A 27654-nucleotide genomic window follows, 5' to 3' on the forward strand; every position below is an offset into this window, starting at 1 on the left:
AAGCAAATATACACTGTGGAATGTAGGTGAATCAGCTCTATTTCAGGAAACATTGGAATTTCTTGACTTTGTACATAGCTTAGTATTTTACACCATTTTCCTTCTTTGCCCGCCTAAATTTCTGATTTGACAGGTTGTGATGGGAGCCAAAAAAGCTAGCAGGAATGTAAAATAACTCAGAAAATTATTTTCTTGTGATTTGCTTTGCAGGGTTCTGTTAAAGTGCTTTAAACCAGTGATGAGACAGACCCTTTAGGTAACAGTCTTGCACTAGCTCTGCTGAGTATGTCTCCTGTCTCTATTTTTCAGAGGAGGAAACATACTGAGTGTTAAAGTGACTTCTCCAAGGTCACATAGTAATGCTGGTGCTGAGATTTGAACTCAGATCTGCATCCTCTGACCTCTAAGACTTCTTTTAGTACATCAAAGTACTTCATCAGTAGCATGGGATTTTTGTTGTCTGAGTTTCACCTGTGCTCGGTAGAATATACTCACTTTGGCAGGGAACGGGCCACAGAATACCCAACCCTTGCTCAACAGTTTGAATGATTCATGAGGGCCATAACCTAGAGAGTGTGTGTGTGGAAAACCTAGAGGGTATGTGTGTGGGAGTTTGCTTTGTCATATAACTTACTGTATGAAATATCATAAACTTCTTCAGGAAATGTCATGAGCTGAAAGAGAAAACAAATGAGTGTATCACGTATCTTCTCTTGAAATTTGTTCCATTTCAAATTCCTCCAAAAGGGGGGAAAGCAGAGCCTTCTGTACACACCACCCTCTTGGGCAGACCCGTGGTTTCCTCAAGGGCCATGAGAGCTGGGCCAGAAGTTTGTGTTAACTGGTTTAACTGTCTGTGTATGTGTTCCAGACCATCTACTCCTAACCTCTCTTGAGAGGAAATGGAAACAGGAGATTTAGAAAAATGGTTTTGTTTTTTATTTTCTGAGAATTTTTTTTTTTTTAGTTATTCTGTGCATGTTGAAACTTGTTTTTTTAGGGTGCTCAAAAGTACTTCCTCTTAAGAGGGGAGACAAAAATTTACACAAACCTGAGGCCAGTGATTTGCCAAATGTACCAATTTATAATGAAGGGAGTTGCCTCAAAATGTTTCCTTTATTGAGTAGCATTTTTCTTGGTAGCTTTGTAAGAGAAGCTCTTCCGTCTACCTGGCAACCTCTTGGCACAGAAAGCCTTCAATATAGATGTGACATGCCAGCATCTGCAGCAAAACACTTTCAAAGCAAGCCATATACTATATGCATGCAAACGTACAACTCTTTCTATCCTGGGCATTTCTCAAAATGTCTGTTACATACCCCTCAAAATTGATGAAGGATTTCTCTCATCTCCCTCAAACAAACAAGAAACACTTTAAAATCTCATTTTTAAACAGTACAACTCAGAAATATAGACTAATGAAAAACTAAAGCAGCTGGAGCCAGATCACTCTGCTCTGGGGAATGGGCATTTTTGTTTTATTTTGAGTTGTGTATTTTATTTTATTTTTTTACAGTAAAGATCATGGGTCTACTCATGTCCAACCTATTTGACCATGAACTGCAAAATGGATATCATGGGGGCCACGAACATGATTTAGACATCGACCCTATTCTTGATCAGCTCACAGTTCATTTGATGATGTAACATTAGTATATAGAATAATTTCATATCGATGAAGTTATCACAAATGTTTTAAGACAGGCTCAGCAAGTTGAATGGTTTGGTTGGAGCTGTGAGGGGTTGTGGTTTTGGATACTGGAAATGCATGCTAGAATTCTACTCAAAAGGCCTTGCGTATCTGGCTGAGAAAGTGTTTCTGAATTTGGTGGGCAACTGGAAGCCACTGTAGTTTTCTGAGCTGGTTGGAGTGGCACTATGGAGCAAGGTAGAGAGTAGATTAGTTTAGGTGAAGAGAGACCACACATAAAAAAGTGAACTCTAGAATGATAATCTCCATGTATGCTTACTGGGAAAACAAACAATTCGTTGGCATAAATGCTTCTTTTCTTCATTGTTCTGTATAGCCATAGGATACCGTGGGATTATCAGGGGATGTGGAATCAAGAGACCTAAAATCTAGTGCCTGATCTAGCACCTACTACTTAATGTCTTTAGACCTCACTTTCTTCATCTGTAAAACAGAGATTATAAAACTATCTTGTGAGCTCGTGGTAAGAACTAGACATAATGTAAGTAGACGTCTTAGCGCATTGCCTGGAACATTTAGGCCTCACTCTTAAGACAGATGATACATCTTAAATATGCAGGTTATCATTTCCATGTAAAAATAATACATGCTCATTATGGAAAGCAGGAATTTTTAAAGAAGAAAAGAGTTGTGTCAATAGTGTTAAAGTTCTATTGTGTCTTTTTCAATCCTGTTATATGCTTCCCACTCAGGTTTAGTGCCAGGGTATTGAACTGGAAAGAAAAGCAGGCTTAATGTTATCCTTCTTAAGATTTTACTCTTCCTCTTGCCAGATTTGCTTTGCTGTTTGTAGGAAGAAGAACCAGAGCTAGACCAGATAAGATCCAGATCCCTACATCTGGCTCTTCACTTCCATCACTGAAGACATATTCCTGGTCCAGACCTAGAATCTGAGCACTGTTGGGAGTAGGCAACTTCTGCCAGCAATGCCAATAAATGTCCCCTTTGTTAACCAGCCCTCAGATATCCTCAACATTCCTACTTTACCAGTAGAGCTCATGGCTCTTGACCAGAAATCCAGGTCAGAGTTCTATCTCTGGGTCAGAAATATCTGGTTGTAAATCCTGGCTTTCACTAGCTCTGTGCCTTTAGAATTTTCATAATTCCTTTCTAATTTTCGGGTATCAACAATTTACGAAGAACAATGAGATAATGGATGATAAAATATTTGTGTGCTGGGCACGGTGGCTCATGCCTGTAATCCCAGCACTTTGGGAGGCTGAGACACGCAGATCATGAGGTCGGGAGATCGAGACTATCCTGGCTAACACAGTGAAACCCTGTCTCTACTAAAAATACAAAAAAATTAGCCAGATGTGGTGTCACATGCCTGTAGTCCCAGCTACTCAAGAGGCTGAGGCAGGAGAATCACTTGAACCTGGGAGGGAGAGGTTGCAGTGAGCCAAGATTGTGCCACTGCACTCCAGCCTGGGTGACAGAGTGAGACTCCATCTCAAAAAAAAAAAAAAAAAAAAAAAAAAGTTTGTGTTCTGTAAGACACTTTCCAGCTAGCAAATATTGAATGCCTAGTAGGCACTGTTAGAGGCTTCACATTTTAAATTATATTTAACACTTTATAGTATGTTTTTGAGAAAAATACAACTAATTCCACTTAACAGAAAATTAAGGTGCGGCAAGATTGGTAAACCTGCTACTCAGTGAAGTGGCAACCATCATTGAATCTGTTGAAGATAAAGGTTATATTTCATATAATGTTATCCTCCTATTTTTTTCTTCTTCTGCCATTATCACCATTACCACCCAATCTTTGATTTTATCCTCTTTTGTGTTTGCCTCTAGTTTTCTTAATGACACCCAGCAGGAGGCTGACAGACAGCAAGGCCCAGCCCCACTCTTGGCCTGGAGACCAAGGAGGGCATCCAGCTTAGCCACGGGTTCCATTCACCTCTGAACACACTATGCCTCTTCGTTCTCTAGTTTTGCATCTGGCAGTTAGAGACAAATTTTTTCAGTTAATTAAACCACACCCTACTGACTCCTCAGTGACTCCTCCCTAGCTTCCATGTTAGGATCAGACTGCTCCGGACCATGCACTTTTCTGTTTAATCACAGCACCCTCCCCTGCAACCTCTACCAATTTCTGTAGATGTCTTCTGGACTGTCTGACTTCACCCTGCTTGCTCACATGTAGCTCAACTGGACATAAATACAATCACCACAAACATACGAATTGTGGCACATAGCACATATAACATTTTTCTTATGTGGATCTTTGTTCTTATGATTTCTTGTCTTCAATGTACTTAATGCTATTTTCTCATCAAAAGCCTTATATCCATCAACCCCCAGCTAAAAGGCCCCCTAGTTTATAAAATCATTAGGCTGCTCTGAGTTTCTGGAAGGCTTGTTTTATATCTTTCGAGGTCCTTGCATGCACTTGGTACAAAGTGAAAGATCAGTAAAGATGTATTGAATGAATGAAGCCTTTTTTGGTACCTTTAACTATGAGAGATTGTTCCTTCTTCTGAATCCTCATCGCAATTGTACCCGGAGCAATTTCCCTGGACTTTATGGAGGATTTCTATGAAGGATTTACTTAAAATGTTCCCACTTAAATTAATTGTTCAATATCAAGGGAGTTATACCCTAAAAGGTTTGAAGGATGGATCAGGGTGTGAGGCTCCATGTACAGAATATGACAACGCCAGTGTCTGCCAAAGTATGACTCTAGCAATGACAACATTTCATGTCATCCTCATCAGTGGAAAGAAAGTTATCACTTTTAATCCTAGGATGACATTTGTTTCTTTCTGACAGACATGGACTCCAAATAGGCCATTTAGATGCTCACAACTTAAAGTAGCATCCAGTTTCTTCTCCTTTGTTCAAAAGTTATTTATTGTCAACTTCATTGGATTAGCTTTCCATTTAAATGGCATCTGAGAAAACACAGCTTTTTCTAATAGCTTGTTGCATTTTCCTTAGAATAAATGGCCTGAGAAAGAGGATATTTTTATCATTTGCTCATGACCCCAATAATAGTATGTTCCTAATTTCCCCGTCAATAGGAGTTTCGAAAAACAAATTAGAAAAAGAGCAGCTAAAGTCAGGAATGTTGATAGCAGCAAGAAATGGCAGCCTGATGATGATGGAGGAGACAGCTGACATAAGAACCAATAAACTTAGCAGTCAAGAATCTTTTAGAGCTTTAGGCAAATAGTCTGACTCTTCATATACAACAGCTGGCTTTCATAAAGGGAAGCAGTATAGGAAAGTATTATAAGGGTTTTGAGTATTAATTTGGGTAACATTTAGATTTCAGTCTATATTTGGTGAATTTAAGGAGTCAAGGACACAGGACATAAATGATGAATAATAACTCCCTTCTAGGTCTTAAAATCTGGGGTTTTTTTTTTTGATAACTTTCATTAAGTAATTAAAAATAGCTATTTTTAGTATAATCTGTTTAAGAAAATAAGTATATAAGTTTGAGAGTGACTTTCATCCAAATTAATTCACTGAGGAAAAATACTTCTCTGTATTATTTAAGTGAAATCCAAAGGTTGGTAATCCTCTGCTCTGATGGATCAGATATGTTAGGTTTGTGTAGAGTTGGAGTGTCCTCTAGACACTATCTAATCCAGTGCCTTCTTTATTTTATAAGGAGGGAATTGGCACATCCAGAAAAGTGCCCAGTCTAAACCACAGAGAAAGTGACTATAAATGCAAGGATTTGAACATTTTTTTTTTGACTACCAGTCCACGGAGCTTACTACCATAACATGTAACACTCTAAAAATGAAATAATATGACATTCAAATTGACAGGCATCCTAACTTGGTCTGTAAACTCATTCATTCACCTTCATTAAACAACAATTCATTAAGTGGTTTCTATGTACCTGGCACTGTAAGCAGCCATGTTTATTTTAGCATAAATATTTACTGCACAAACACACATATATTCCAACATTGTGAGTCATGAAATCTTAGGTTGGACCTTTAGTTTGGAAACTTTGTCTTCCTCTCTTCAGCCATGAACATGACCACCTCTAGGACAAGCACATTTAAAGTTTCCCAAGCAGATAAACATCTCTTTTAAGAACTTTCCGTTTGGGAGATTCCGTGAGCATTTTTGGTAACCCTTTTTATAATTATTCACTCTCGCTTGATCTAAATTCTGCTCTTGATTTAACCTCAAGTCTTTTCTTCTGCAGGTTAAGATCACTTTTTTTCACCTTTTAGGAGAGGAATGTTCAGGTCTTAGTATCCTTCTGAGAATGTCTCATATTCATTAAGTGATCCCTTGGGTTAACTCTTGTTTTTTTTTGTCTAACCAGCATAACACAAATTATTCTGGTCTTTCAGCATAGATCTTAATTTATTGGGGGTAGAAAAGGATCTTATAAATGATCTAGTTTTAACTACCTAATATTACAGATGGATCCCCGGAGCCCGGAGAAGTAAAAGGTTCAAATTACCCAGTTGAATAGTGGCAGATCCATCTCTCGAACCCAGGCCTTCTAATTCTCACTCAAGGTTTTTACAATGGCACCACAGTGCCCCTGAATCTGTTTTTTATGAACATTGCCGATCTGCTTTATTTATTGCTTACCTCTGCCTCAAGTAATATAACCCATACAATTTCTTGGTTACCCTTGCCAGTAAGTGGTTAATCTCACTGAGCTAAAGGCCCTGGAAACTTCTGGGAGGGAGCCAGGTGAGCAAAGAGAGCAGATAAAGGCAGCACCTGCCGATGGGTTTGGAACAGCCTGGGGACATGGAGAGAATGTAAACACATTCTGCAAATCTTATTGTCTGACTCTGTGCCAGCGTCTTTTGGGTTCTTGTCATGGAAAATATTTCCTCTGAGGTCATTCAATGAGCAAAGGAGCATTGAATACCCTCCAGGGTGCCAACTCTGTCCCGCTTTTGTCCAGATTAAATAAGCAAGAGACTAACATTTCATGGGCCTAGAAGGCTGCCTTTCAACAATACATGCTCTAAGGTAGGGGGAAAGGAGACATTAAGAAAATAGATCATGTTGTTCTGAGTTGCTCTCTCCCCCTCTCCCGCCCGCCTCCTCCCACTCACAGCCTCCCTCTGTTTGCTCACCCATACTTACAAGCACACGCCCAGCGTTTAGAGCAAGAGTTAATGTCTGTGCTTCCTCATAAATCTCGGTTTGGTGCCTCGAGCTATGTTTTTAATTCTGTGGTGGAACTTTGAGATTTGAGATGAGTAGAAAGGAGGGGCAGCTGATGGAGGTAATAATGAAAGCTGCCATCTCTCCTTCTAGGGAGCTAGGTGTCCTCATTCGGTTTTGCTAACAGGTAGGTCAGTGTCTTAACAGAGACTCTTTGGAGGACGGGGTAGAAAGAGAGTGAGAAGTCCAGGGAGAGGAAGCCAGCTGTGTTGCCCTATGCAAGAGGACATGTGGCTTCTCTCTGAAGAAAGGAGAATGCACGGAATGAGTGTATTAACTCAGACTGAGGACTGACTGGCATATTTTCTAGCTCAGCTAAAAACGACTTAGAGGAGAGGAGTCCTTCCTGTCAAAAATAATTTATTCTCTTACAAAGTCGATTATCGAAGAATGTTTTTCCTTCTTCCAACCTGCAGCCACTTTTTGTGTTGTTAAGCCATATTGGTTTTTCATGACTGTGTGCTTTGCCGCTAGTATGAGCAGTTTCTGCTGTATAAAACTCACCCCTTCAGCATGTCTTTGCTTTTTTGTGTGTAGAAAGCAAAACTTCTATTGGTCTGCTATGATGATTTAAAGTAGTAATTGCTCTGGTCTTCTATCCTGCCAACAACGGTGTTTGAGTAGAATTCTGAATCTGAGTCACCGAGTGAAACATGTAATTAACATGACTAAAGTAAGAACTATGATCTTTGAAAACTCTAGTCTCAGTTACATATCTATAAAATCAAAGAATTGGAAACTGACCTCTCCAAAAGGCCTTCCAACTCAGATAGTTTAGAATCCTAAACATCCATGACTATTACAAACCTTCTTCCGCCAAGTCCTTATGGGACACTTCCCCTGCCTCTGCCTCTTTCTGGGAGGCTTTGGAACTTATTAGAAGTAAAGAGTACATTGTCCTTCTTACTTCCACTACTGTGGGAATGGAGGCCAGATCCAGCTGGTTTCCTTGAGGATAGAAAGTGGGAATAATTGGAATAAGTGATCCTCTCTTTCTGAAATGAGACTTGCAAGTTTCTATTTGTGCTTTTTGAGGTCTGGGAACAGATTGATAGTAAAATCGGCTCATAGATTGTCAGATCATGGGCTTACAGAGTTCAGGCACTGAGTCTTATTCACTTCTCTATACCCTGCATAGAGAATGTGCTAAGAAAATGGTGGAATTGAAAATAGAGAACTTTGGAATGTTTTAGAGGATCAGCTCTGAGGTGATTTAAAAGATTACTTTTAACCCATCAGAAAATACAGTTAAGAAGTTAGGCTTATTCAGACTGAAGAAAAGAGAATTGAAGAGCTTATTTAAGCTATCTGAATGGAAGTTTTTCCGATGGATTTAGATTCAAGTAGAAATCTTACACATGAAAACATTGATGGAAAGCAGAAGCTGACACATAAGAAGCATCCTTGGACCCAGACACAGGTGGAAGAAGAGGTATCAATAGGTGAAGACAAGCATAAAACATCCCAATGCTTCCTCTGTGCTAGGGATTTGCTTTTCTGGTTTTGTTTATGTCCAGTGATTCTGGTGTTTTCCCTCTCCCTGCCCCTTTTTCAAAATTACATTTCACTAGTGGTTCTTGACTTGATGATCTGATTAAATCTGGTCATATTCTTTAACTTATTTCCAGTAACTACATCTATGTCTTCAAAAGTAGCTCAAAATTACTATATGGGTTAAATAAAATAAAAAATATAAGATCTCTAACAGTACAGAGTGGGTAGCATGGTACGTAGTAGACACTCAATATATGCTAGTGGGACAGTGCCTTATAGAAACAAAACTTTTATCATCCATTATCCTCTTGTTTTTCACAAAATTATTGTGACTTAAAGATCAGAAAGGTGGTGTGAAATGCCCAAAGACACAGAGCTAGTGAAAGTCATGATTTATACCGAGTATAATTTCAGAAAGAAAATTTCCAAATATTTATTTGCTTGATAATTTGGTGTTGGCAACCTTTACTTAGGACTTTAATTAACCCATCATAGCAGCTCAGTGAGAAAGACCCAGTCTTCTTCTTCTTTTTTTTTTTGAGACAGAGTCTCGCTCTGTTGCCCAGGCTGAAGTGCAGTGGCATGATCTTGGCTCACTGCAACCGCTGCCTCCTGGGCTCAAGCGATTCTCCTGCCTTGGTCTCCCAAGTAGCTGGGATTACAGGCTCCCACCACCACACCCGGCTAATTTTTGTATTTTTAGTAGAGACGGGAGTTTCACCAAGTTGGCCAGGCTGGTCTCCACCTCCTGACCTCAGGTGATCCACCCACCTCGGCCTCCCAAAGTGCTGGGATTACAGGCGTGAGTCACCGCACCTGGCCAAAGACCCAGTCTTCTTACCCTGACAACTTAGCTTGTTTGTAATTGTCTCCTTCACATCCAGTGCTTTCTTGTTTTCCTATAGTCTCAAAATTGCTCATATTGAGTATATTTAAGAATGCATAGTTTGTTTTGAGACAGAGGTTTTCTTCTGATAACTGACTGGGATCCCTAGCAGGCTTTTTTCACCCGTGAATGATGACAGCCTCCTCAGAGCAATTCTTTTAACTTTGTGTCTATTGGAAATAAGGCTATGTTATGCAATAGCAGGGCTTTAGCTTTGAATATATTTTGTAGCCTTAGCCCAGGATGTGAAAAGACCCCTGAATGAGGTCTCAGGAAACCAGGACTCTTGCCAGTTCATCCCTGTCTTGTAGTGATGCTTTGGGAAAGTTCTGGTACTTTCTGAGTCTCAGTTTTTTCCATCTACAGAAAGGAAGCCCTGGGCTATAGCTTCCAAGAGCCCTGCTAGCTCTGACATTCTACAGTTTATAAACCTTATCTGCATTTCCACTGAGAAATAGCTGATTTGTGCTTTTACATGTTTGTAAAATGTTGTGGTAGGTCCTGAAAGCCTCTTGGAATGATAGGATAGTACTTGGTGTGACCTTTGCAGCAGAGGACTTGTTCTGCTCAGTGGGGCTAATTAGATGCTTCTGAACTAGAGAATTCATACCCCAAGACTGCTAATGGTTGTTGTATGTCCCCAACCAGATGATCGTTACTGACATCATGACCATAGCTGCCTACACTATTCACACAGCGTGACTGAGGTTGTGCAATGTCTCAATACAGAGATTCTAAAGAACAGATGAGGAAGTCATATTTTTTTCTAAATATGGGAAGACATATTCAGAAGATTCAGAAAGAGAAATGATTCAGATTCAGATTCAGAAAGAAATTCAGAAAGAGAAATAAGCTTGCCCATAGTCACGCAATGTTAAGTGTCAAAACCGAGACTGTATCACGGGACTCCCGGCCATCCAGCTCACTGCACTTTTACTCCACTCTGTCACCTCCCAGGATTTCTTTCATGTGAGTACGTTACTATTAAATAAAGTATTTCTGGTCATAAAGGCATCTGCAGTCTCCACGATTGTTCTAATGGTGTTTGACAAAAGAGAAGATGATCGTCTTTCATAGCACTGTGATACTGACAGCTTTGCTGGATGGCCTGAGAAGCCCCACCCTTGGAGAGATAACTTAGCTTCAGATTAATCTTCCTAGTTTTCACCTCTGGAGCTCAGGAAAGAAGGTTGGCTGAACTTGTATATTTGGAAGGATACTATATCTCTGAGACAGATCCTTGTTAGAGTCAAATTGACTGGTTATTTAGAAATAGGGTCCCTCTTGAATTTGATGCTCAAACTTCATTTGAGGTTTCCCTAAGGTAAAAGAATATAATAAGAATGTACTTATTAGGCAAGCTCTCTTGGCAGATTTTCATCCCCTTTGGATAAAAGCAAAATTGCACCCAGCACATAAATTGACACGTGAAGCAGTAAATAATTCCATTGTGCAAGTTGTTTTAATGGACTCAATCCAGAATGCTCCATTAACCAGCACTCATAGAATATTCATTGAGTTTAGAGTTTATTGTCAGGCCAGAAAAAAAGGTGCTGGGGGATAATAAATGCCAGTACACCAGCTGAGAAGGAGAGGGAGAAAGAAAACTTTAGAGGTATATTTTTCTTCCATTTTTCTATTCTTCTCAATATTTTTCTTTCCTCTGTCTTTTTTTTCCCCTATATTCTTTTTTTTTTTTTTCATTTTTCTTCTTGGGCAAAGGATTAAGTACAAAAAAAAGTTGGGTGTCAGTTTTCAAATATAATCATCAAAAATCTGAGAACTGGCCAGCAGAATGTTTCAGGGACTTTTCTTACTTTCCTTTTGTGAGAAAAGTTCAGGTATTAACCAGTTGGGGAGCGGAGTGTTATATGCATTTGTGTGAAATTGTGCTTATACAATCTCCACATGGATAAACATTCAGAAACCATAACAGCATTCCCGAAGGAATCCTTCCTTAATACAGGAAGTGACAGTTTTGTGAAGGCACCACAATTAAGCTCTGGTTTTTCATTCCAGAAATCCCAGGATTTAATTTTTAGACAAAATGAGACATCCGTGATGTTCCATAGGGCTGTTTAGAATTACAGGCAACTTAGTTTCCAAGCTTGTCGAATGCAAGGCACCTGAGTTTAGCTTAACCTCCGGGCATCTCTTTGCATTCAGAGATATTATCTAAAATCACAAATCATAAATTCTGATGGACACATGCAAAAGAGGCCTCAGAAACACGGTTTTGTTATTCAATGTGGCCACACTCCTCTGCCATGGGTTCTCTCCCTGTTCTCTCAAGCTTACTTTCTTTTGCTCTGCACTTAGGTTTACCAAATGACCAGGCCTGGGCTATGCCAGAGTGGCTTCCTCCCACATCTTGTGGATTAAGACTGTGAACTTAACAGGAAGGGACAGGCACAGTCTTTCTACAAGCTTTGACATGTTTGTTGCTGCAATTTCACTGAATGGAATGTGTGCAGAAAATACAGGACAATGAGATTCAGAATCTGAAGTCGCAGAGCATTTTGAATTGGTCAGCATCCGCCTCAAAAATCATGTATGTTCTACCATTAGAGAAGTCCCATGTCTTTTCTCAGTCAGTTATTGCTTCTGTGGAAACTGTCATTGTCATGGCAGCTCCTTTCTTCTTGAAACTGTCTCCCACCTGAACTGTTCTGTTACTGTTCACCTCTTTGATACCTCCTCTCTTTGTCTTTTAGTTCTTACCATCAGAATCTTGGTGTGACATCAATATCCGTATTTCCAGCTCTGGCCACTGTTCTGAGTGTCAGACTCACATTTCCAAGTAGGCGTTTCCCATATAGAATTCCTCCAAACACCTTGAATTTCCTATTTTTAAAACAAAATTCACCTTTTTCTTCTCACCCCCTAAAATCCTTTGAACAGTTTAACTAGTTGGGAGTTAATATGAAGGCTGACTGATGTATTACATTCTATTTTTTGGTTTTTTTTTTGGAAATGGAAATGACTAATCTAATGGCAAACCCCTTTCTTGTAGGAGACAAGGAGAAGGCCTTAGGATCTACTGGGGGAGTCCGGAGGAGCAGTCCCTTCTGTCCCGCTGGAACCCATGGTCCACTGAAGTTCCTTATGCTACTTTCACTGAGCATCCTATGAAATACACCAGTGAGAAATTCCTTGAAATTTGCAAGGTAGGAGGCATCTTGGGTATTACTCTTAGATTAGCTTTGTTGCTGGAGCTATGTGCTTCTAGGAACGTGTACTCCTAAACAAAACATAAAATAAAATAAAATAAAATAAAATAAAACCAGCAATTTATATAGACAAAAACAGTAATAGGTTTATAGACTTTTTTTAGTAGTCAAGCTGTTTTTATATGTATATTTACATATAAATATACATATATACATATATGTACATATATACACATATATACACATATGTACATATATGTATATATACACACACATATATATATAACATGCTGCTTTCCCCTTGCTAATTGCATGCATTGCCTACAGGGTGTATATACTTTCCCACATATAATCACATTCTAATTATTTTATTCAGGGAAGTGTGGAATAGTATAAAGCATAGTTCGATGCGGTTCTATGGTCATGCTTGATTAAGTCACTTCTCTTTCTGAGCCTTGGTAGTCTCACCTCTAAAATGAAGACAATGAGCATTGCCTTTCCTCCCAACCTCACTGGACCGTTATAAGGTTAAATAGAATGATGTGTGTATAAATACTCCATGAAGTGTAAAGCTATTCACAATTTCTTTGTCTTTAAATTTCATCTCATCAAGCAGATATTAGACTCATTTCTAAAGGGAACAGTTTTCTATTATTCTTTCACCTCCCCCAGGTATCTTAAGCAGTACGGAGGCATTCTAAGTAGTCAAGAAGGAAAACAGTTGGAGCTGAAAATGCAGTGAAAGATCAAACTTTATATTTTCAATAAAACCAAATATACACATGAGTGCGCTTATAGACCTAGAAATTCTCACCTTCTCCGTCCTTTTTATGTTTACTTTTATATTCTGTCATTCATTTCAGAATATTACAATTCTTTATTTGCTATGAATTCAAAACTTGGCAATCTGCATCTAAAGACTTTCTGTGGTTGATGGCATATATTACGTTTCTTGCATTAAACATACCTATTCATGCAAGTGTAAATATATATGTATGTGTGTGAAAATATTTTAACTTGATAGGTCCTGGGGATTTTAAAAAGAATTTGAAGCAACATGTATTTGATTACAGGCTAGATGGAGTCTTCATTCCCCCGTGATACGTAGATGAAATGACCTTGAATCACATTACTCTCCCATGAAAAGTCAATGTTCCTCTCAAGAATTATGCAAATGTCCTCAGGGATTTATAGTGTCATGGTTTCCCTCAGGCTCCAAGCTATTATTGACACTAAACTAGCTTGGTATATGGATCATGTTGCCACTCTTTATGGGACACTCCTATTTCAAATTTCTCAACCCAAGCGTCAACATCAGCCCCTAGCCTGACTCTTTACCACAGAAAGCCAACAAAACAAAACAACCAATAAGAACAACCTAACACCTATTTGAAGGCAAGAATATGAGAATAGACTCACCAAGGGCTTCAGGGGGACAGAGTGGGAGTTTGCATCATGCTCTTGCCCTGAACTTCAAATGCAGTATCAGACTTCTGTGTTTCTAGAAGTTCTTATTAATAATAACACATTAATGCATTGTTCCATAATCTTCAAACTCTGTTTCAAAAATTATTATTAACAATGCAGAACACTTTATGTTTCTTTCTTTCTTTCTTTCTTTTTTTTTTTTTTGAGATGGAGTCTCACTCTGTTGCCCAGGCTGGAGTGCAGTGGCACAATCTTGGCTCACTGCAAGCTCCACCTCCCAGGTTCACATCATTCTCCTGCCTCAGCCTCCTGAGTAACTGGGACTACAGGCGCCCGAAAACATCTGTTAATCCAAGTTAAAGAGCTTAATAACCTATTTTCCCAAAGACATTTTCCTGCTTTAAAGGACATCTGGTTCCGACCATTAAAATAATATGTATTTTTGAATTAATAGTAATTATACTTTATTGTAAATCAAAATAAATACTAACTGCCTTAGTTGGTACATCCATCATTTCCTGGGCCAAGTCTTCTCTTATTCCTCATACCTTGTGCATTAGATGGTTATTCCCTGAATGCCTCTTGCAGGAAGAAGTTCAGCGTGAGGAATTAAAGAACAAGTTTTATAAACTGCAGAGAAATAACACTGTCACATTCTAACATCTGATTGTGCTTTATCTTATTCTGTTATATATAAATACAATCAAATAATGCAAAAATAAAGATGAAAAGTAAAATATCAAAGAGGGTATGGAATATTATTTTCCAAATACCCACAAATGGAATTAATAGATTAGAGCATTGGATTTTGCCCTAGCATTCCCAGTAGCAAAGGCTGAATAGGAAATTGATGTTCATGTAGCTCTTGCTGGATGGAAGTAAGAATAGCAGGTGAGAGGCACGTGCACACACACATGAACATGATAGACAGTGAGTTGTTTGGTTGACTTTCAGCCAATCAAACTACTTTGTAGATCTGTTAAGTGTATTTCCTTTAAGGCTTTTCTCCTTAAATTATTATTCCAAAGCTTTTTCTCTTTTTTTTTTTTCCTTTAGCAATAGTCTGGCACTTTCATTTGCCAAGCCATTTCTTATTCAAAGGCCACCCAAAGTCCCAGCTCTCTAGGAAAACAAATGATCTCCATCTGGAATGTGAGAGGATGAGTACTTTGATCCAGGTTTTTGTGTCTTATTTTCTCTTTTGTTGTTGGTTTTTATGTCACAATATTATTTATGTTTAGGACATTTTCCAAGATTGGCTTTGATTAAGACCCAGTTATATTAATGTAAAAGAATAAATAAGAAGAAAGATAATTTGGGAGATCTAGAATTTTTTTATGTTAATATTTTGGCAAAAACATGAGATTTTAAAAGGGTTTAATAAACTGGTTTTTCCATCTCTCTGATGAATGAAATAGGAAAAAAGTAGAATATGGGGAAAATGCATAACTAAATCAAAAACTGAAGCAATTTAATTCAGTTTAAGAAAACTATTGTCTCACGGGGAGGGAATAACATAGAGCTGAATTATGCAGTCAACACTTTTAAATTATTTACAATCTAATGGAACAAATTATTATTTTAAAATACATGAAAATATTCAAACTTATTCTTACCCAGAGTCATTTCTTCTACTGTATCTAGAATCTCTTTATTCAAGAGATTTTCTAACACCAACGAAATGCAGTTATTATGATTGTTGCTGAGGATACCAACAGAAATGAGACAAGGTTCTTGCCTTTGTGGAAGGCAGTGCTTAACAGAGGAGGCAGATAAAAATGCAAATATTTTTAAGAGTTCTAATTAACTGAAACTGAAGTTTGGATCAAGCAAAAAGGAGTAGAGGTACATAAGACTATGCAGAAGGTTCTTAGATAAAGAGTAATTTGGTTTAACTGGAGTTTAATGTTACATAGTCCCCACTATAGTTATAATGGCTTAGATAATAGATATAAGAGCCTAAACTAAGTTCGGAGCAATAAGAAGGGAGAGAAGATGAGGAGATTTTAAGTTATTCAAGAGAGAGAGTTAATGAAAGCAAGTAACTGACAGGATATTGAAGATGATGAAGAAGTCAAAGATGACAAGGTTTCAGGATTAGGTAGATGGTGATTCCATTAATTTGATTGAAGAAAACTGGAAAAAGTAGGTTTAGGGACTCAGCTTACGACATGTTGGATTTGAAACATGTTGCGTTTCTATAGGACTTGGGGTAGGGTTGGTTGTCAGGCAGTTAGAAGTTTAGGTCTGAAGCTCAGTACAGAAAGCTGAACTGGTGATATAGGTTTGAGATTACACAACATTGGGCCAAAGCTGAGTGGTCGTGGGGCTGATGGGTTAGGAAGGTACCCAAAGAAAGAGTATTAATGGATATAATTACGTTCAAATTAAAGTTTACGCTATGTCTAAGTCTGTTAACATTTATTGATAATATTGCTGTAAAGTTTATACAATGCTATGTCAAAATATACTATTCCCATCTCACTAACTCTGTACCACTTCCACATCTGGCAAATATGGTGGTCAAGTGGCCTTTTTCCAGACAGTCTTGCTTATCTCCCTGCTTCACCAAACTTTTCCAATCTGTTCATATACATACTTTGTGTTATTCATATAAAACAATGTGAAAATATAAAATAAAATAGTAGCTTTTTGGCACTGCTTTTAATATTATGAGACATAAAAAGTATCTAGTATACTATTATATAATTATACTTTATATCTATTGATTACAATTTGAATACTATTTTCATGTAATTCAACTAATAAACCCCCTGTAAGATAAGGATAGGTGTCTTTGTTTTAAAAATGAGAACACTTGAGCCATGCGTGGTGGTGGCCTATGCCTGTAATCCCAGTGACTCAGGAGGCTAAGGTGGGAGGATTGCTTGAGGCCAGAAGTTCAAGACCAGCCTAGGCAACAGAGTAAGACCATGTCTTTAAAAAAACTTAATAAAATAAGTTAATGAGACATGGTGGCAGTGTACCAGTATTCCCATTCCAGTTACCTATAATCCCAGCTACTTGGAAGGCTGAGGCAGGAGGACTGCTTAAGCCCAGGAGTTCGAGTCTGCAGTGCAAGTCTGCAGTGAGCTGTGATTATACCACTGCACTCCAACCTAGATGACAGAGCAAGATTTTGTCTCTTTAAAAAAAAATGAGGACAGTTATTCACAGGGATTAAGTGACTGAAATCATACAATAATAGTTCTATGTTATACCCAGTTTCCTAATATTCAGGGAAATGGGTATAAGCCTGAAAGAATTGTGTGTGTGTGTGTGTGTGTGTGTGTGTGTGTAAGGAGGGGGTGAGAAAGAGAGAGACTATGTGTACATTTGTATTAATTGATGTGATATGGTATAATATTGTATCTCAAAACCTGGCTCAATTATCCTGAATTATTTCATCCACTTTGTATTTGCAACTTGTAGCCTTACCTTTTCTTTTTTAACCATCGCTTTGCTGGGTTCTTAGAGTATGCAGAGAGTACTGCTGGGAAGGACGAGTACTGAACCCAGAACTGATGAATAGCAGTGAATGCATTATGAGTGCCCTACAACCATCATGATCTACAGACCAACCACTTGTACTCTTTTCTTATATTTCTATCCATCTTTTCAAGGGGATCATGCAAATGAACCAATGTTTTAGCAATTAAATTTAACTTTATATTCTTAGCCCTTTGTTTGCCTTTTACATCAATTCAACAAATATTCATTGAGTACTTACCTGGTAGTGACCATTACATGATGAGCAATATTCTGGATTACCAAGAAGAATAAAACTGATTTTGCCCTACAGATACTTATGGCATAGGGAGAGGAGGCAGGAAAGACTTTCACAAATTATAATTTAAAGTACTAAGATTGTAAATAGGGGGAGCCCAGAAGTGGGAACAGATAAGTCCAAAAGTTAACAAGTCTGATGACATTTGATATGAAACTCAAGGTATGGGTGATTTAAGCACCAAAGAAGGTGGGAAAAGACATTTTAACTAGAGGAAACATGCTTAAAAGCTGCAAATTACAAAGGTATACAAAATGTTCTCCAATAAAGACTAATTCAGTTTAGCTAAGTTTAAAGTGCACGTGTGTGTGTGCACATACGTGCATGTGTTCAGAGAGGAGGGTTGGGGGATGGGATAGGATGAGGATGGAAATTGCGATGGGTAGAAACCTCTCTTGTGCAAGAAAAAAGAAGCTACTGCCTCTTCTTATTTGTCTCTACACACTTGAATTTATAGTCACAGGGTCTCTATAAGGATAATTTCAGGAAAAATGTGCAAGGATGATATATACAGTCTGTCCAGCAGTGTGACTTCTCAAGTGATTTCAAGTACTGGATATTGGACGGACATGCTTGCCCTCTATGACAGGAGACTTCCTTCCATACACAGGGAAGCTGAAACCTGTAGCCTGCAGGCTTGGAAAACCAGCTCAACTGAGGAATGTGGGCCTACAGGCATGAAACCTGGTCTCTTTACCCAGTGTAAACAGGAAGCCAGTGATGGTTGTAATAAGGAAAACTGAGACTCCAGGCAATGAACTGTTGGCAGACAGCACCTAAAGCAAACCTGTGGACCAGGCACTCGGCTGGTAACTAATTGGTGGAAAGTCAAGAATAATACGACGTTCCCCCTGCCCCCACCACACACACTGCCATACTTTATCCTAACCAACACACAGCCCCTGTGTAACTGGAGTTGTTAAAACCTGACCATCTGTATTTGGGACTGAAATAAAAGAGAGAGCCAGAGGTGGGTGCATAAAAGCTTTTAGGGAAAAGTATGTGGCTGGTGGCATTCATATCAGATGACATAGCGTTCCTGTCACATAGATTTAGTTCAGGTGCTTGAAATGCTCAAGAGCCAGCTCGGGGACTTGGCCTTTCGTCTGTCTCTCCTTCAATGCACTGCTTGTCACCCTGCTTGTCTTTCTGTAACCATGCCCTCCCCTGGCTTTGAAGGGGCTCCTAGAAATGACTGGAAATGAAGTCCATCTGACTCCAATGAAATGCCAAATTCATTGAGTATGAAATAGTGCCAACTTTTACTTTCCAGCACTTTGATTTTTGGTCTACAGAGGATTCTCAAGAAATGAAGTTTATGATGAAGCCTGAGGAAGCATTCAATAATCCAACTGGACAATATTTACTGATCTATGAAAAAGCATCCTGATGATCCAGAGTGTTGCAATAGAATTGTTGAGATGAATTATACTTTGATTTTTAAGAGATCATGGTTTGGTAATGATGATGAGGATGATGTCAGTGATGATTAAGCAGTTATTACTTATTGATTCCTGGCAACAAGCTTCCTTTATGGCCTTTGCAATATAACTCCAAGTTTCAGGCTCATCTCATTCGCTTTCCTAATCCTTTATATAATATGTGAGCACACAAGTGCATGTATGTGCACACGTCCATTCACAGCATGTATACAAACACTTTATTTCACTTAATCTTTACAACTACCTGATAAGTTTGATACTATTAATATTCTTATTTTATGGCAAAGGAACTATACAATTCAGAGAGGTTGGATAACTTGCCCAAAGTCACACAGCTATGTGAGTATCATAGTTCCAACTTAAGACCAGCTCTGCCTGATCCTATACTTCCTCTAGTTCAGTGGTCCTCAAGAGAGGGTGATTTTGCCCATGGGGGACATATGACAATGTCCCAGTGTCCCAATGAGATATTATTGGTTGTCATATCAAATGTATACTTACAAAGGTATACTTACAAAGGTATACAAAATGTTCTCCGATAACAACTAATTCAGTTTAGCTAAGTTTAAAGTGCACTTGTGTGTGTGCACATACATGCATGTGTTCAGAAAGGAGGGTTGGGGGATGGGATAAGATGAGGATGGAAATTACGATGGGTAGAAACCTCTCTTGTGCAAGAAAAAAGAAGCTACTGCCTCTTCTTATTTGTCTCTACACACTTGAATTTATAGTCACAGGGTCTCTATCAGGATAATTCCAGGAAAAAAATGTGCAAGGATGATATATACAGTCTGTCCAGCAGTGTGACTTCTCAAGTGATTTCAAGTACTGGGTATTGGACAGGCGTGCCCTCTATGACAGGAGACTTCCTTCCATACATAGGGAGGTATCTGTCTGGTGTCTGGTGGGTGGAGGTTAGGGAGGCTGCTTAACATCCTAACATGCAGAAGACATCCTCTCCCATAGCAAAGATTGTCTGGCCTAAAATAGCAATAGTCCCAAGGTGAAGAAACTTTGGTTTAGCTGTACAGACAGCCACATCTGTGACTCTACTTCATAGAAAACCAGATGAAATATTTGAGTGGAGGTATAGGTATAGGAAAAACATAAGAGAAAAAAAGGTCAACTTTTCCCTTGAGTTTGTGGGAAGGCATTGTGGAAGATACAGGATTTAAGCCTGGTTTTGAGAGATGTGTTGGAGAGTCGGCACTATAGATCTTTTTGGATTAAATCATTGATTGCCAGAGCTGAAGTTTCCTAGGCAAGTGATTTTCATTTAAAAAGAAGTAAAATCTTACTTGGAACTCAAATATATAAAACTGATGATAAAAATAGAGCAGCTCTGATGTGATTGAAGAGACTAAAATAAGTTACCTGCTTGGCTTTTGGCTTTTTGTTGACATCCTCTCCTCAAAGCCTCAGGTACCTGTTGTCCCAACATTAGTCACGTAGCACTTCCTTTCTTTTCAAAAGAATTTCGATTTGGATGATAAATTATATGTACCCACCCAATCTGTGAAGAGATCTAGTGTTCTAAAGAACATGGTTTAAAAATTAATGAATGTAATATTTTCTCCCTTTTGCAAATGAGGAACATTAATTCTTCCCTAAATATCAGAATTTTAAAACTAAATTTTCTAAAAATTAGAATGTTATAATCCTGCTCATAACAGCAATGTTATAAAGAGAGGACTTCAGGAGTTAAGTCAGGAGACCTGAGTCCAAGCCCTTGCCCAATCATTTACTAGTTATTTGGTATTGGGTAGATCCCTGTAACATTTAGATCCTCAGTTTACCTACCAGATCCCCTCTACATTGCCCACAGTGCCTAGTATCTTATCCAACAAGAATTTCCTGAATTTAATTCCTACTCTCTGTCCCATATCCTGTCATGTTTAGGCTATTAACTTACTTCACTTTATGAATATCATTCTTGACTTTTGGGTCTGTGATTATTATTATGAAAAATTTATAGACATGGACTTTTTATCTGTATATTTCTTCATGGTCCCAGATTCTATATCCAGTTGCCTACTGAAAATCTGTAAGAGGATTTCTGGTGAGATAACTCAAACCACATGTCTGCAACAAAATCCTCCATCCCTGTATCTTACCATTTCCAATCTGTACCTCTCCTAGGCTTTCTCAACTCAATAATAATATCGCCATCTACCCAGTTGCTCAGGCTAAAAATCTGGGTGTCATTTTTTTTCCTTCTCTTTTCTTCATCCCTAAATTCAATCACACCAACAAATTCCTTGGCTCGACCCCCCTGCCCCCCAAATCCCTAATTTAACCAGTTCTTATGGTCTCCACTGCTGCACTGTCCAAGCCACCATCGTATCTTGCCTGGACTCCTGAAGTGAATTCCAAGCTCATCTTGTCTTCCTGCTTCCATTCTTAGCCCTAACAGCATTCTAGTTTTGACTCCACACAGTAGCTAGGATTATTATTATTTTTAAAATAACAGCATACAACATTGAACTCCTTCTTAAAATCACATCAATCCAAAGCCCTTAATATGGCCCTGAAGACTCTTCACACCTAGTGCTTCAACCTCTTTCCTTTGATCCCTAGACTTCTGTCTAACAGGCGTTTTCTGTGTCCCTTGAAGAAGCTAAATTCATGCCTCCCTTACAGCTTTTGCAGATGCTGTGTTTTCTGCTTGGAATTTCTTCTTCACATAGCTAGCTCTTTTTCATTGTGTGCGTCTCAGTTGAAGTTTTACCTCCTCAGAAAGACTTGCCCTGAATACAGTATGTGAAGTAACTTTAACTTTCATTTCTTTTTATCCCTTTACCACATTCTATTTTCCTTCTAGAATTTACCACCCTCAAAATTTTTATGAATATTTTTTGTCTGAAATCACGAGAATGTGAGCTCCGTGACAGCGGGTTTTTTTTGCCTGTCTTTTCAACTTAAAATGTCCCTGGAACTTGTTGTAGGCGCTTCATCAATATTTCTTAAGGAATTTCAGATGCCCTTCCATCTATTAGTGAAAAAGAGAGTTAGTTTACAGTACCAATACCAATGCAAATTATTTGCATACTAACAAAATATTAAAGCAGCTAAAACTAAAATGGTACTTGGTAGACTTATGTGGATGATAAACAAACTGAAAAAAATCACATATTATTTCTGACATTAAGAAGCAAAATTGGGCCTGAGGAAAGTTAGTCTTAATAGAGTTAAGCACAGTTATTAACTGAATTAACTTAATAGAGATACATTTAACCATTTATGTTTAAGAAGTAAGAATAACTGCAGCCCCAGGAGAGTAGTCAACTTCTGTGAAGACTGGCTGGGGAGATGAGTATCTCTCAACTTAATCTACAATAACTAACTTTGTGCCTTCTTTTTTTCTTCTTCAGTTGTCTGGGTTCATGTCTAAGCTTGTTCCAGCTATCCAGAATGCCCACAAGAATTCAACTGGATCTGGAAGAGGAAAGAAACTGATGGTGTTAACCGAACCCATTTTGATTGAGACCTACACAGGGCTGATGTCATTCATTGGAAACCGCAACAAACTTGGCTATTCCCTCGCCCGTGGGAGTATCGGTTTTTGAGAGTCTTTTTGGTACCATAAGTATATCATCCATAGATATGTCACTTTGAAAATTCCATTTTGACCCACCCTATTTTTGGACTGAAGCAATTAATTATTTTTAAATGACGCTTTATGATTTTGAAATTTAGTATTTCCGAAAATTTAAAAGCTTGATTGGACTGATAGATACACACTTTAGACCTCATACAAGAATAACCAAATTTTCTTAAAACTAGAAAATAAATGCTGCTGAGCCTATCAAATACTGTTATCAAATGAGTGCCTGATCATCAACTCAGGAAAGAAGACTCTTTAAGTCCTGTTGCTTCAGCTCTCTAAATGTAGGCTTTTTTTTTTTTTTTTTTTTTTTTTTAGGTCTTGGACTTCAGCCCTCTTATCCTGATTTACTCTCTCATTGGGGTCTCACTATCTGTAGTATTTTAGCTACCACTTGATAAGGATGACTTCCAAATTTATATTCCCATTCCTAATATTTATTCCAAGATTCAGTTTTGCATTTCTGACGGCTAATCATCTATATATCAGTGTCCCAATGGCCTCTTAATTGAGCCTTATCAAAATCCCGGATTTCTCTGTGGCATTTATATGGTCCCAGTTATCCATCCCTGAAGTCTGTCAATTTTGATTTCTCTAAATTCCTTGCCATGACATCCTATATATGATCACATCTCTATATGGCTTAGCATTGTATTCCGATGCCCAGATGTCAAACTTGAAGCTCATTCTCTTATCAAAATTGTTCATATATTCCTCCTTTCCATTCTTATAGCTGTATTATTAGATCAGGTTTTTAATTCCGCTCAACCAATTATTACCACAGCCTGTTAAATGGAATGCCTACTCCAAGGCTGACTGTTTCAATCTATCCTACACTTGGTTTCTAGCTCATTTACTTATACCATCTTTTGTTCAAATATATATTTTTTAATAACAGACCTTTTTCTTCTAATGAAATCTTTTGTAGAAGCAGAATATATGAAGCAGATAAAAGTAGGATCAATGTGGTTGGAGTGAAGATGAGAATGCCACAGGCATCTTTCTTTCTAGGCCTCAGAGGTGCTGCATATGGAATGTCCATGGATCGCAGAGGGTTTTGAAGACCATGTTTTCAAAAACACTGTCTTAACACTCTATTCTCGTTGCTCTTTTCTCTCTTATTTCCTCTTTGTCTCTTCCTGACTTAGATCTAATTTTCAACAACCCAGGAAATTATCTCATATGTTTGCATCTCTCAAGTTTCTTTTCTTTTTTCTTTCAGATCTTATTTTAACTAAATTTATTTAGAAAAAAAAGCTTTGAATGTTGACTACATAGACATTACTACAATAAGCTTTTTGCCTTTCCCAAGACTCAAAATTGACACATCTTTGTTGATGTTTAAGTCGAAATTCCAGCCAACTTTTTTTTGACTTTTATGTGAAGTGTAAAGTCTTTTCTTTGAAAAGCTTGCTTCCTCAATTTCGAAGATTTGTCCTCTGATATATTTATAAACATCAATTTAATGCAGGCATTCAAACCCTAAACCTTGAATAACTCTTATTTTATTTTGTCTTTGTTTACTTCCATTAATTTTTTTTCTTTCCCTCTCTTCTGCCTTTACAGCACCCACTTTTTCCCCCATGATGGCAAATATTGTTATAGTCCCCAAGGCAGGGAACTTCTATTCAGACTGTAAAAGGAAATGTTGAAATCCATAGCTGTCCTGTCAACAGTAGTGGAATGAAAAGTCGTTGGATTGTTTTGGCACTGGTTCTGAAGCAGGCATAATTGGCAAATTATTATAATACTGCTGCCCGAAAATCCCCATTTGCCTCAAGATAGTGGCATTTATTGGCAGAAGCCTCTGAAATGTCCAGCACATTCTTTTGAGTTACCATTTAAGGATCAGCCTGACAATCGACTTCTCTCTGCACATTTGTCCCCTTTGTAACCTAAGCCAGACTGTTCCCAAATGACCTTCTAAAGGACACAGTGCACCATCATCAATGGAAACAGTTCAGAAAGAATGACAGGAGGGAGATGTTTCTTAGTTCTGAGAGCCAGTCTGTAACAATGGGATAAGCATTTAATGGAATCAAAGCTGTTTTCCATAAAGAGTGAACTCAGAGACGACATGAGGGTCTTTATGAATTCCCTTCACATTTTGTAAAAACTGTCATATATAGGATATCCCCTTAAATGCTAAATGGGATCTAGAAAGCAGTATTATGACCAGAGGGTGAGAAGATTTAGGAATTTGGATAGCAGTTCAAGATAAGAAAGAACTTCTTATAGTTATAAATTTTCAATGATGGAATGTGTTGCTTCTTTAAACAGTGAGCCCACCATCACTTGGTATGTTCAAGGAAAGACTAGATAAAGTAGATATTGTGAGAGGAATTGCTGTATGATATCATTTGGAGAAATGATTGACATAATCTTTTAAGGCCAGTGACCCTATCATTTTTCACATAATTGTTGCTAGTACTTAGTTAATTAGACCCATTTTTTTCTTAGGAAAGAGTTGGATCAATCATGGAAGACCCTGAAAAATTTCCTTAACTTTCCCAAGGTTTAATTTCTTCTTCCGCGAAATGGAGACAATTATATTACTTTTGCTTATTTCATAAAGATCTTGTGAGGATTCAATGAAATGAGGTTAAATTCTTTTATTAAACAGAAAGTTTTGAGTATTTGCCTAGAGAGTGATGCGACTTTCGCAGTAGAAGGTGGGAAAACATCCAAGGGAACTAAGTTTCCTCCAGAAATTGTTTCTTCATTACCATGGACCTACTGATTATGGTTTTCTCATTTTACACTTGGTGTTCTTACTTGGGATCTTTGTCCTTAAGCTCAACAGGGAGCTACAACCCAGGGGACCTATATGTACACTTGGAGTTTTTATCAGACTGTCATTTGAACTTACCACTACAGTTTAGCAAATGGCATGATGAGTTTGATTGATAATAGGAGTAGACACAAGATACATTAAGTACAGTACAAAGCATTTCATAACCAAAATGTCATGGTTGGAGGTCTTCATTATTTGATCTTTATCTCATTCAGGAATTTCCACTTGAAAAATCTCTGATAAGCTTTATTTCAGAAACTGCTTCAACAGCTCCATTGACAAATGCCTCACTATCTTCTGATATATCATAGGCAGTTCTGAGGGTTAGAAAGTTCAAAGCGGATAGATGTTTTAACACAACAGGAGGAGTTTTAAACAATCACCAGGACTCACTCCTCGGTGGTCAATTGGGCCTGTTTGGAGGCCCGACCTTTGGTCATCTTAAGGTCATCTAAGGCAGAAAAGAGAAGCTCACTTGTAAGTTGGCACTTTTGAATGATTTGCCTTGAGGTCCATTTTTTATTGAGCCTTTGTTGAAACCTTCTTAGGAAGCCTATTTATAGAGTTCTGGTGATAAGAAGGCAGAAAAACCATGTAAATTCAGTGCTTTTATTTCACAGAAAATGAAGCAAAGGCCTAGAAACTAGAAAGACATTTCTCAAAAAGAAGATGGTGAATTTTTGGAAATACTGAGATTAGACCACATTTTCCAACTTCTATCCCTAGCCCACTGCTCTTTCCAATATAATATCTGTATTCCATGGGAAAGACATGCCATCTGAATTGATGTATCGTAGTTGTTGAGATAATTTTGAAGTGAGAAAACAATAGGGCACAGTCGTTTGGGAAGAATTTCCAGAAATTGCCATCATTTTCTTAAAGGCTGAGGACACATAGAGCTCTCCGATTTCCTATCTGATAAAAAAAAGCCCAAACAAAGCTGCGGAAGCTGGCAGAGCCAGCAGATATTTTGTAAGGCAGCTTCACCTCTGCTGGCATTTTGTGGGGCAGGAGACGGGGAGGGCAAAAGTATTAAATTTAGGCTTAAAAGCTCCTCAGAAATTCTTTACACACAAGAGACCAAGTTGGAGAAAAGAAGATGACTTGTGCCAAGGGGAAGAAAGAGAGAGACTAATGCCTGTGGTTTTCAAAGGTTAACAACAACATAAAAAAGCCAAGGTATTTGCACAGGGATGAATGCTCATTGGCTCTTGGCCAACAATTATACAAGGGCTTGTGCCCACATCCTGTAGCTGTGGTTTAGGGACGCTGCTCATGAGTGACTTCTTATGCTTAGTGGCAGGAAACTTTAGTCACTGATGTGTAAACTCACCTTTGGTCTGCACCTCCCACAACGTGCTCCGAAAGCAGTTAGGGGACTAGGCCTTTTGATTTCCTTGTAGATAACCAGTTCCGCAGAAGCTAAGGAAAAACTCTGTTTGAGGCCTTGGAGTTACTGAGAGTCGACCAATACTTGTCTTATTCTATCTGATTTTGGCAACTGCTTAGGATAATTCTGTATCCACAAAAAGGAATTATGATATCCTCTGCTAAACCCTCTCTTTAGCCTCAAAGCCCAAGACCAAAAAAAATGAGCCATTTTTCATTGCAGGCCTGCAGCCAATGTGAAATATGAGGAATAAAGTCATGAGACTGCTTCCCAACCTAGACCTTGTATCTCGTGTGCTATTTTATATTCGATTTTAAAAAGTTCTTAGTAAACATCTCAGTCCCCTTTTCAGTGAAGCCAAATGGAATTTGCGAGCCCAGTTTAATTAACTGCTATGTTTTTAAGGTAGATATGACAGATCTTGATATATTGTGGATGCGTTGAGATCAAGTGTTCTGAACCACCAACTTGTCTGTCGTGTCCTGCCCATAATGCTTACCCCATGCATCTCAGAAATTCCTTTTCCTTTCTTTAATATTCTCTGAGCACTCTTCATGGAATCTGAGATTAGAAAGGATCTTAAAGGTCATGTAGTTTAGCCTCCTTTGGTTGAGGTTGCAGGAATGCCCTCAACCAGAGCATGCACGGCAGATGGAAAATCAGCTTCTGTGTGAACATTCCAAGAGCCCAGAACTCCTTGCTTTCTAAAGCAGTTAATTCCACTACTGAGCAACAGCAACAAGTAGAAGGTTTTTCTGGACATTGCACCCAAACCTCTCTCC

General features: G+C 38.3%; 1 protein-coding gene across 1 annotated transcript in view; it reads left to right on the forward strand.

Annotated features, from left to right (window-relative positions):
* Positions 1 to 27467, forward strand: part of TPRG1 (tumor protein p63 regulated 1) — a 163906-nt gene extending 136439 nt beyond the window's left edge. The window contains exons 6-7 of the mRNA XM_054553124.1: positions 12271 to 12424; positions 22456 to 27467. Of these exons, the coding sequence (XP_054409099.1) occupies positions 12271 to 12424; positions 22456 to 22650 (349 nt within the window). The 3' untranslated portion in view covers positions 22651 to 27467. The remainder of the gene's footprint in view (positions 1 to 12270; positions 12425 to 22455) is intronic.
* The last annotated feature ends 187 nt before the right edge of the window (positions 27468 to 27654 follow it).

Source organism: Pongo abelii, chromosome 2 (assembly GCF_028885655.2).
Source record: "Pongo abelii isolate AG06213 chromosome 2, NHGRI_mPonAbe1-v2.0_pri, whole genome shotgun sequence".
NCBI classification, from domain to species: domain Eukaryota; kingdom Metazoa; phylum Chordata; class Mammalia; order Primates; family Hominidae; genus Pongo; species Pongo abelii.